This window comes from Thamnophis sirtalis, unplaced genomic scaffold (genome assembly GCF_051295495.1).
Source record: "Thamnophis sirtalis isolate CommonGarterSnake01/CBP01778 unplaced genomic scaffold, rThaSir2_p1.2 scaffold_3, whole genome shotgun sequence".
In the NCBI taxonomy this organism is placed as follows: Eukaryota; Metazoa; Chordata; class Lepidosauria; order Squamata; family Natricidae; genus Thamnophis; species Thamnophis sirtalis.
The window spans coordinates 21,582,487-21,594,492 of NW_028261383.1; the positions used below are offsets into that span (position 1 = coordinate 21,582,487).

Below are 12,006 nucleotides of genomic sequence, written 5' to 3' on the forward strand. Positions count from 1 at the left end.
TTGTGACCTTGCTTGATCTCTTGAGTGTAAAATTCGAAATGAAACAGGGAGAAGAATAAAAAAGCAAAAAAAAAAAAAAAAAAGCAAAAAAAAACAACCTACCAGAGAGCATTTGAGTGAGGCTCTTCCCACAAGGCAGTCACGCAGCCCAGAGGTGTGGGCGATGTTCCAAAAGTATGGAGATGTTCAAAATCAGAGATGATCAAAAGTATGGAGGAGGTGAAGGAGGGTGTGATGCCTGGTAGGGTGGGAGTCAGGCCTAAGGACTGCAGGGTGTCCAATATAAGTGTGGACCCTGTGGGGGAGGGAAAGGCTTATGGTAAAGTGACCAGATTTTAAAATTGGTAAAGCGGGACACCACTGACCATAGGGGGGGGATGAAGGGGTGCCCAACACGTAGCCCAGCGTGCCCAGGTCCTTCTTCTCGCCTGGTCTCATCATCACCCTCTGGCCACCCGAAGCCTTCCAGCCAGCCTGGGGCGAGTCGGCCGCAGTGCAGCTGGTGGGGGCAGGAAGACTTCGGGCGGCTCCTGGGTGGCGGGCATCCGGGCGGGAAGAGCCAGCGAGGGAGTGGCGGTGGCATCTTCGGCGGCGGAACAGAGGCGCAGCCCCAGCAGCAGGGCAGCCTCCATCAGGTGGCGAGGCGAGCTGTGTGCACGAGGCCTCTTGGCCAGCCCGCCTCACGACTCGTTAGTGCTCAGCAGGGTGCAGCTTCCGTGCGGCCTCCAGCCCCGCAGGCTGCCCCCGCAGCGCACAGCCATTATAGTCATCCTGCAATTCCTTGGCGGTGGCTGCGGCAGCCGCGAGACCTCCTCCTCCTCAGCCACTGCCATCTTGGCTCCCCCCTCCCTCAGCCCCCTCCCTCCGGCTTCCCTCAGGCCCCGCCCTGCTCTTTCCTTGCCCTCGCTCAGCAGGTCCTGGCAGCACCGCCGACGCCCTTTCGTCAACTCACCCATGGGAAGCACTTAGAATTTCTCCCGTCCACCCATCCCTTTGTTAACTCTCTGACGAGGGAACAGTGAGAATGAATTTCATTTGGAAGCGCAGGAACCTGATTCGACGTAGGAGAATTCACCACACCCCTTCTTCCAGGACCGTACAGCAGCAATTAACCGAATGGTGGGGACGCTTCGTGGGGGCGGGGTGGGTGGGAAAAGAGCCGGAGAAGCCTGCCAGCCAATAGGGATGCAAAAGGGGAGGGGAGGGGCCCCGAGCAACCAGCCAATGGGAGGGAGCAGCTCAGGCGGCCTCTAATGGAAACTCTCTGCTAGCATAGTGAGAAGTCACCGGTGGATTTCTCAAAATCTTTGGAGTGAAACTGAGATACTAACTTGTGCATATTTTTTAAAAATTGGGACTTTTTAAAAACACTGTGGGACAAATTGTGAAAAATCGTGACTGTCTCGCCAAAAGCAGGACGTCTGGTCACCTTAGCTTATGGGAACCATGTGGGGACCCTATGGGGGCGGAATGGCCTATGGGTATCTGTGAGGACCTAAAGATTGGGATAGGGGAGGCCTTTGGAAGGCAAGCCTGGACCTGTGCTAGGCCTCCAAGAGCTTCTCCAAACTCTAAATAGCCACTGTTGAGCTTAACAACTTGCACATTCATTTGACGGCTTCATCAGGGAGAGAAGGGAGTGGGGGTAGTTCAGCAAGGTAATCTCACTTAACCACCGTCACAACATGCAACCAAAATTGGCAGGCCCCATTACAGTTATATCTCAAGGGCTACTTACAGTATATGATAGTTGGGGAATTATGGCACTCAATCTGGAGGACAAGGTAGAAGACAGAAGCTCCACGTGATGGAATTCCACAATCAATATATGACATCTAGAAACAGATAGTTCATCTTTATCAAACAACAGTTTCCATTTTTTCCTCTCCCAAGTACAGGTCTAAATCAGAGATGTGTTGAGTAAAAGTGATTAGGCTAGTATTCAGAGTCTATTTCTCACCTACCCTCAACAGGAGTTTAGAAATGAAATTCAAACTTTCTCCAAACTCATCAACTTTTGCCTCATATGAATTTTCTAGTATGCGATAAGGAGTTATTTAGGCCTAAAGTACTGTCCACAGACTGGACATTTGAAAGGTCTCTCCCATATGAGTCCTCTGGTGTTTGACCAGGTTTGAATTGAAATGGAAACTTTCCCCACAATTAGGGCATTCAAAATGTTTCCCTCCTATGTGAAACCTCAGGTTTTAGCAAATCCAAGCATGCAGAGATGAAGTGAGGAAAGCTAAGGCTCATAATGAACAAAGGCTTGCAACAAAAGTAAAAAAAAATAACAACAAAAAGCTTCTTCCAACATATTAAAAACAAGAAAAAGGTCAAGGAAACAATTGGTCCATTGGTGGGAGAAAGTGGCAAGAAGGTGACAAGCAAGAGGGAGAAAGCAGAACTACTTAACTCATTTTTGGTGTTTTTTTTCCATTTCTTTACACAAAGGGAAAGCTGTAGGATGCAAGTGGGTATACAAGAAGAAAGCACTACCAATAATGAGGTACAATATAAAGCAAGGTTAGTGGCACAAGGTTTTTCGCAGATGAAAAATGTGCACTGTGATGAGGTATTCGGGTCAACAATGAAGAGTGAAAGCATAAGGCTGGCACTAGCATTGGGAGTGGCACTTGACCATAAAATTTGGCATTTTGACATAACCACTGCATTCCTCAATGCAGAATTAGAGGAAGAATTTACATGGTTCAAGCACCAGGGTATGAAAGTAAAAATCCTAAAAAGTTGTATAAGTTGAACAAGGCCATTTATGGACTGAAACAGCCAGTCAGGAATTGGAATATCTGTTTAGACAAGGGTGTCAGCTCCGGCCAGCTCAGAGGCCTGGAGCTGCCATTCAGGGAAGACGACTGGGCCAGCTGCCAAGACTCACCATCCCACCTACACAAACTGAAGAAATTCATGCTAACAATCCATGATTAATTGCCGGGTGGTTTCACTCTGGGCCACAAGGTGATGGGGGTGCGCACGAGCGGGGTGCAGCTTATCTTAATTACCAACGTAGCTATAAAAGGTGATGGGAAGCACAGGGTGGCAGCTCTGGCAATTTATTCATTGCCTTAGTGCTTTGTTGGTCCGTTCGTGCCGAAGGAAGAATACAAACTGCATTTAAAAACCGTTTCTGTTTGGCTGATTTCATTAACCCTTCAGAACCTGACACAAGGTATTGAAGGGTCTTGGGTTTAAGAGTTGTAAGGCTGATGGTTGTATATACACTGGAAAGTTAACGGTGGGGATTGTCAACTATTAGTATTTCTGGATGATCTTTGTTTCATTGCAAAGGTTGTATCACAGTAAAAAGGATTCTCAGGTATTTGAAGGAAACTGTGAATTTGGGCCTTCAAATACAGATATATGAAGACTATTAAGATAATTGGATTTTTGTTTATTCCAGTCATGAAGGGGTGTCAGAGTAGATATATTCATGAATTGGAATATATTCATGAACTGGAATAGGGCATAGTAAAAAGTCAGCCAATGAATAGGCATTAACAAAAGATCAGCCAATGGAAGCTAAAACAATTTGGAGCCTGGGCGTGGCTTAGCTCTGTCTGCTGTTGTGAACTGAAACTGTTCTCTCCTCTGCCTGTGTTTGCTTGTATTTGCTACCACATTGGAACAATAAACATGGTATTGTATATTTGCCTTATGTGTTATTGAATCCTGCTGAATCAGTTACCTTTGTGTGTTTTCTGGATGTGACTGCTGCAAACTCTGATAGAACAGTTGCAGGAACTGGGTATGTCTAATTTGATGAAAAGAAGGACTAGGTGTGCCATGGAAACAGTGTTCCAATATCTCAGGGGCAGTCACAAAGAACAGGGGCTCAAACTATTCTCCAAAGCACCTGAGGGCATAACAAAAAGCAAGAGGTGGAAACTAATCAGGGAAGCAAGCTAGAACTAAGCAGAAATTTCCTGACAGTTAGAACAATTAATCAGTGAACCAATTTGCCTCCGAATGTTGTAAACTGGAAGTTTTCCAGGAGAGATTGGATAACCATTTGTCTGAAATAGTGTAGGGTTTCCTGCCTAAGCAGGGAGTTGGACTAGAAGACCTCCAAGGTTCCTTCCAACTCTCGTTATTCTACCCTTCCATTCCCTTCCTTTCCCTTCTAATCACCAGGTGGGAATTCTGACTGAAACTTTTGCCACAAACAAGTCACTAATTTGGTTTCTCCTGTGTGTGAGTCCTCCGATGTGTCACCATGTGGGAATTCAGACTGAAACGTATGCCACAAACAGGACACTCATATGGCTTCTTTCCTGTGTGAGTCCTCTGGTGTATCACCACGCTGGAAGTACGACTGAAACGTTTCCCACACTCAGGACATTCAAAAGGTTTCTCTCCTGTGTGAGTCCTGTGGTGTACAACCAGGTTGGAATGGTGACTGAAGCATTTTCCACAATCAGGACATTCAAAGGGTTTCTCTCCTGTGTGAATCCTTTGGTGTATCACCATTTGGGAATTCTGAGAGAAACGTTTGCCACAAACTGGACACTCATACGGTTTCTCTCCTGTGTGTGTCCTCTGGTGTATCACCAGTGGGGAATTCTGACTGAAACATTTCCCACAATCGGGGCATTCAAAGGGTTTCTCTCCTGTGTGAGTCCTCTGATGTGTCACTAGATGGGAATTTCTAATGAAACTTTTTCCACAATCAGGACATTCAAAGGGTTTATTTCCTGTGTGTGTCTTCTGGTGACTGATGAGATTGAATTTTCTAAGGAAACATTCCTCACAATATGGACATTGGTATGATTTCTCTGCTGTGTGAGTCCTCTGGTGTTTCACCAGGTTGGTATTCTGACTGAAACTTTTCCCACAATCGGGACATTCAAAGGGTTTCTCTCCCGTGTGAATCCTCTGGTGCTTCACCAGGTCAGAATTCTGAATGAAACTTTTCCCACAAAGAGCACATTGAAATGGTTTCTCTCCTGTGTGTGTCCTCTGGTGTACCACCAGCTGGGAATTTTGACTGAAACTTTTCCCACAAAGAGCACATTCAAAGGGTTTCTCTCCTGTGTGAGTCCTCTGGTGAATCATGACCTGGGATTTTCTAATGAAACTTTTCTCACAATCAGGACATTCAAAGAGTTTCCCTCGTGTGTGAGTCCTCTGGTGCATCACAAGGTGGGAATTTCTAGTGAAACATTTCCCGCAATCAGAACATTCATATGATTTCTTTTTTGTGTGCATCCTCTAGTATATTACCAGGCCGGTGTTTAGACTGAAGATTTCAAAGGGTTTCTCCCTGGTTTGAGTTCTCTAATGTATCAGCAAGTGGCAAAGCCTACTTCGTTGGGAGCACATGTAGGGCTCCTCCCCTATGTGGGTCCTTCCATGAACCACAAGGAGCAGTTCTGACTAAAACTTTGGCCACATTAGTATTGCTTTTCTCCAATGTGGATCATTTCATGCACACTCAGTTGTGATTTGAAATACGCACTTTGCCCACAATAGCCACATCTGTGGAGCTGCAAAAGGGGATCACGTGACCCTAGAATATGGCAATCGTCATAAATGTGAGTTAGCTGCCAAGGATTCAAATATAGATCACGTGACCATGGGACTGCTGCAATAGTCATAAGTATGAAAAAGGGTCATAAGTCAGTTTTTTCAGTTGCATTGTAACTTCAAACAGTTACTAAATGAACAGTTGTAAGTTGAGAACTGCATATAATGAATCCTTGTGTTCCACATACGCTACTCTTTTCAGTTTGAAATCTCTTCATGATTACCTGCTGGAGAAGGAGGATAATTTTGGGGTTTTCTGAAGGAAATAGAGAATATTTTTATTTCTGGCTTCATTTCCTTTCCTTTTTAATGTTGCTTGTTATTCTCAGGTGTCCAGAGTTCTCTTATTGGTTCTCTCTTTGCCTGTAAGATTCAAAGAAAAGTGTAAGTTTTATTCTTAAAGAAAAAATGTACGGTACATTAACGGTGGAAAGCAAATATGCCACAATGCTAAAATAACCTTAGATTAATTATGATTTATTTCACACATTGAAGATTACTGAGATCCAAGGTCACATTTGCATTCAACCATGAAATTCTCTGTATGACTTGGGTCAATATACATTCTTAGTACAGCAATTATTGGATAGAATTGCTGTAATTAGGATTAATACAACATATAACAGAATAATAGAGTTGGAAGAGAACTTGAAGGTCTTCTAGTCCAACCTTCTGCTCTACCATTTCAGAAGTGGCCGTCAAATCTCTTTTTGGAAGCCTCCAATGATGGAGCACCCAAAACCTTTGAAGGCAAGGAATTTTCTCTTTAGTTCTAGATTGCTTTTCTCTTTAGTTTCCGTCCATCGTTTTTCCTGGTGCTTTGAGAAATAGTTTGACTTGTCTTTGTCTATATAGGAGCCCTTCAAATAGTGGAACACTGCTCCGCTAGTCTTTCTCATTAGACTAAATCAGGGGTCTGCAACCTTAAACACTCAGAGCCATTTGTTTCCCTTTGCCACAGAAAAGAAAACATTGGAAGCCACAAAATCCTGGTGGGTGTTGCCTACTTGTCACTCCCACCGAGTCACATGACCTCCCCCAGCCACTCCTACCCAGGTTAATTTAACTCCCGGTGCTTTCTGTGGGAAATGGATCTCTTTCTCTCTCCCTCCCCTTTTCCCCTTCTCTCTCTCATTTGTTTCCCTCTCTCCAGCTCTCTCTCTCTCATTTCTCTGTCCCTCTTTCTGTCTGTCATTTGTTTCTCATTTTCCTCTCCCATTCGTTCCCTCTATCATTTTCTTATTTATCTCTTTTTCTCCCCTTTTCTCTCTCTCATTTCTCTCTCCCCCTCTCATTTCTGTTTTTCTCTCTTTCCCTCTCGCTCCCTCCTTCCTTCCTTCTTTTACTTTCCCTCTCTCATTTGTTTTCCTCTCTTCTCCCTCTTTCTGAGAAAGGGAAATGAGAGCCGAAGGGCGCTCCAGCTCTCTCATTTCTCTCTCCCTCTCCCCCTTCTCTTTTTCATTTGTTTCTTTTTCCTCTCTCATATTCACTCCCTCCATCATTTTCGCTTTTCGCTCTCTTTCTTTTTCTCCTCTTCTCTGTGTCTTTCTCTATCTCCTCTCTCTGTGTGTCTCTTCTCTCTCTCTCTCTCTCCCTCCCTCCCTCTCTCCCTCTCAGATAGCCGAGACTGGGCCAATCTGATGAGCTCTCCTTGGGGCTCTTCGCTACTCCTTTTCTTTCTTCTTGACAACTTTTCGGAAATCCGGGCTGGCTGAGGAGCAAGCAGGAGCTGTGACGGCAGCTCCCTCCTCCTTCTCCTTTTGCAACCCCTTGGCCAGCTGTTGCAGAGCCAGGAGGGCGTGCACGAGCAGGGATACCTTCCTCAAGCGAGCGGCTGGGCTTGACCAAAGTGAAGCAAAACAGTCTGGAGCTGGTGGTTCGATGGGCTGATGGGTGAGCGTCTTTAGTGAGAGCGCTCTGTCTTTCTCTGAGCAGGGTAGCAGGAAAAGTGGGCTGGCCCTGCCAAACATTGCATGCACACCCCAGGGATCAGGCTCGGAGAAAGCTGGAGTACCCTCACCAAAGATGCTTGCCCGTCAGCCGGTCAACCCGCCAGCTCTGCACAGCTTTGCTGCACTTTGGTGGAGCCCGGCCTCTCACTTGAGGGTATCCTGGCTCATAAGCGCCCTCCTGATCTCACAACAGCCAGCCAGGGGGTCACGTGAGGACGAGGAAGCTGCCAACACGGATCATGCTTGCTCCTCAGCTGCGGGCCTGTTCTCCTTTCCATCATAACCTCCTCCCGGATCACATTCCCACCCTGCCAGACCTCATGTTAGCAAGTTTGGCGATGGCCACAGCCAGGTTGGGCCAGGGTGTCCGGGCGAAGAGCAGGTCACGCAACAGGGTCAGAAGGGAGCTGCAGGAGAGGGGATCAAAGAGCTGCATGCGCCTTGAGAGCCACGGGTTGCCTAACCCTAACCCAATTCCCGTAACCATTTTTTGTATGTTTTAGCCTTCCGTCCCATACCATAATTACCAAGGATGCATTTTCTGTTTCAGACTTTACCAATACTTGTGATACGCCATTTAAATAACGGCAGATGGAGTTCTCTTAAGTTTATATTGCAAGGGAAAAAACAATAATTAAATTTTAAATTATTGCAAGACAGTAAGGAAAGGGGAAGTTGGGTTTACCAGATTTCAAGTTGTACTTTGAGGCTTGTTGTTTTGTCTGGCAAAAAGAATGGGTGACTCTCCAAATAAAGAGGTTACATGAACTAGAGGGCCATCAATTAAGATTTTGAAGGCATGACTATTTATGGTATGGCATGATTAGGGAATGATACAAAGGCAATGAATTTTGGAAATATAAAGAAGAGTTTTTCATAATTTATGGTATGCATGTCACAAAGCAAAGGAATGGAGTAACATACACATCTTAATACGAAAGACTATAAAAGGGAATATAAAGATAAAAGCACATAGGTTTTTTTTGAAAAAATCTTGAAAAAAACGGAACATTGATATTATGTATATTGATGGAGGCAAGAATTCTTTGTGCATAAAAATGGAAGAATATCTTCATTCCCACAATGGCTGAATGGCTGCGAAGCCTGATGGAGTTAGCAGAGAGGGCTAAATTGGCTGCTTTGATTAAAGAAAAGAACAGGATTAATTTTGTTTCGACATGGAAACTGCTTTTGGACTGTTCTTGAGATAGAAAAAAATTAAAGTTTGATTTTGAGTTTTGTTGATACGTTTGCCATTATAGAAGTAGCTAGTTTATGTTATCATATGAAAGTACCGTAAATAGTTTTATGTTAGCACCTTATTGTAGTGCACCAAAAGGAATCAGAATTCAATGCTTTTCTTTTCCTTATCCCCTTAACCCTACACTTATCTCGCTCCCCCTTTTCCTCCCTTCTACCATGATTTTCAATTTTTTTGCACTTTTGAATTTTATATTTTGATCAATTGGTAATTTTTTTGTGAGGAGAAAACTCCCAAATTCTTAGCAGTGCAAAGCATTACTATTAAGTAACTATTAAGTTGCTGGGGATAGATTATACAATTGTAGATATTTGCATAGAGAAAAATACAAATAAACAAATGTACAAATTTATATATCTGGAAAATCCATGTATTTTCAGCCTGAAAAATGTTCTGAAATGGTTACAGTCAAACCTTTCAAGCTACTTTTAGAGATGTGGGGGCTTTAACTGATGAAATGATGCCTAAAGCCTCCGCAAGATTTGAAGCAGCCATTTTGCCTATGGAAGTTCTGAGATGCAAATAAGGGCGGAAAATACTTTCCACCACCACTCTGGTGACATCCCCATTCAAGAAGTCCTCACTTACTGACTGAATTTGGGACTGGCACCTGTGTCACTAAGCACCTGATCATGAAGCCTGAGGTCACATGAGAGTGCCAACGTACATCTGTTCCTCTGCAGTTGTTAAGCAAATCACTGTGAGTTATTAAAGGGAATTTCACATGATCATGGCTTGCAAATTCCTACTCACATCCCCACTGATTTTCCTTGTGTGAAGCGAGCTGGGAAGGCCAGAAATTGGGATCTTGAGTGTGGGACGCTGAAACCATCTTGAATGTCCACCAGTTGGCAGAACCCAAATTGGTACAACTCCTTTTCCTGCATATTCATAACCATAGGAACAGCTGACTTGTTCAGGTCACTGAACAAGTGTTAGGAGGACCACAGATTTCTGGACCACGTCTGCAGCTGCTTTTACAGTGCCATAGTAACTTTGAAGGCTCATGAAACAAATTGTAAGCATGGACCACCTATGCAAACTGAACATCTGAAAAGGTCGTCAATTGGACCTTTTTAGTTCAACCTGGTTAATACATGGATGGGGCACCAATAGGAAATACTGTGCCTGTAGGCTAGACGTGGAAGTAAAAAAATAAAAAAGACACAGTGGCAGATCAGTCCGATATTATTGCCAAGAAAACATAACAGGGTCCATAACAGAACAAAAGAGTTGAAATTGGAAATCTTCCAGTCTACAGAAGAGGAGGCCGAGGGGTGAAATGATAGAGGTCTTCCAATATCTGAGGGGCTGCCACAAAGAAGAGGGGCTCAACCTCTTCTCCAGAGCATCTGAAGGCAGAACAAGGAGCAATGGATGGAAACGAATCAAGGAGAGAAGCAACCTAGAAACAAGGAGACGTTTCCTGGCTGTGGGAACAATTAAGCGGTTTCCCTGCAGAAGTTGTGGACGCTCCATCACTGGAGGCTTTCAGGAAGAGACTGGACAGCCATGTGCCTGAAATGTAAAAGGTCTCCTGCTGGAGCTAGGGGCTGGACTAGATGACCTCAAAGATCCCCCCCAGCTGTTATTCCACATTCTATCTAGTTGCTTCTCTGCTTCCAGGCCGTGGAGGGAACCAAACAGCCTGAGCGGCTCCCGGATTCTCCTCCCACCAGCCCTCAACTCACCTCCCAGCTGCTGCTTCTATCCTTGGAAGAGCCGCCAGAGCCTCTCTACACGCCACTCTCCCCTCCTCTTCCATGAGTCTTCCGGAAGAGGAAGTTCCTCTGTGCTTCTCTTCCTTCGTCCTTTCTAGCAACACAATACTCTATAGTTTTAACTCTTTTAAACTCAGCCACAGAGGTCGCTGTTGTACTGGTGGCTTTCCAGGCAGATGCTGCCATCTCGCGATATGAGGCTGAAAAACAGGCTTGTCCATTCTCAAACTATGGCATTGGCCAGATCGTTTCACTGATTACACGCTATCATCAATCATTTTCAGACTCCTAGCAACCTTTATTTTCAGCTGAGCCAAGTGAAATAGTAAAATGTGTACTTAGCTTGTAAATATTAGCTACATGCTGAGGAAGTCCATGAAGTTCTTACGGAATTACAGAATAAGAGTCGGAATGGATCAAGTCTCAAAGCAGAAAACCCTATTTGATTCTGGGCGATTGGCTGTCCAATCTCCTCATAAAAACCTCCACTGATGGAGAACCCACAACTTCTAGAGGCAAGCCATTCCACTTGTTCTGGTGGATAAAAGATTTCTCCTTGATTCAAGATTGGATAATTTTATCCAATTCCTTTTTATCCAATTCCTGCAACCATTCATTGTATGTTTTACCCTCCAGTACCCTAAATATCTTTGTTGTAGTTCTCTGCACTCCTTCTAAAGTCCGAACACTTCTTTTCTACCTGGTGACCAAAAGTGAATGCAGTATTCAAAGTGTAGTATTACCAATACAGTATATAACACAGTACCAAGACTGCATGTGATCTTGATATTATCCCTATGGTGCTGTAGACTAGGACTGAATTGACTTTTTAGGCAATTACAGCACACTGCTGGCTTATATGTGATTGTTTCTAAGTCCCTGTCACAGTTACTGCTCTAGAGCCAGGTACAACCCCAGATGCCATGTTGACCTACAGTGAGAAGCAGCACAATAAGGAATGGTCTTTGTGGATGGGTAACAGCCAAGACATCACTTTTGCAGAAGGGAAACATGGTAAAAAGGTTAAAATATGCTGAAGCTGACAAAAATTGTATGCAATGAAATTTTGTTTTAATTTATGCCAATTAGTGTACATTCAAAGCAACAATAAAGTTATTCTAAGTCTAAATCGAACTAAGGATCAGTGGAAAAGAGTATTATGGAATGATGAATCCAAGTTTGAAATTTTTGGATCTAATTCTTGATAACACCTGGGAAGAATTGGAGAAATGAACAAATGAATGTTTGTGGCCTTCAGGGAAACATGGTAGAGTATTTGTCCTGGTTTGGAGTTGCATTTCTGCCAGTGGTGTTTGAGATATTGATGGGATCATGAATGCAGAAAAGTATAGACAGGTTTTAGTTTAATTTAATTAATTTGAAAGTCAACATGTCATGGTTGACTTGCAGCCTCCTCGCAACGAAACAACAGGAGAGAGAGGAGAGGCATCGGGATGTGAGGGTGGTTTGGAAGGGAAAATCTGGAATCCAAGTGTACCATCTGAAAGCCAAACGACTGAGCCGCGAGAAC

General features: G+C 44.2%; 2 protein-coding genes across 2 annotated transcripts in view; one reads left to right on the forward strand and one right to left on the reverse strand.

The window, feature by feature from the left end:
• Window positions 1-12,006, forward strand: part of LOC106553994 (uncharacterized) — a 40,014-nt gene that overhangs the window by 11,959 nt on the left and 16,049 nt on the right. The window lies entirely within an intron of this gene.
• On the reverse strand, window positions 2,874-5,291 carry LOC148047503 (uncharacterized). Its single transcript, XM_087711554.1, has one exon. The coding sequence runs from the start codon at window positions 5,221-5,223 to the stop codon at window positions 4,189-4,191; it is 1,035 nt and encodes a 344-aa protein (XP_087567680.1). The 5' UTR covers window positions 5,224-5,291; the 3' UTR covers window positions 2,874-4,188.

What these genes read in the sequence shown, in the direction of transcription:
- LOC148047503 (XM_087711554.1), bottom strand. Translation starts at nt 5,223, where the DNA reads ATGCACACAAAAAAGAAATCATATGAATGTTCTGATTGCGGGAAATGT.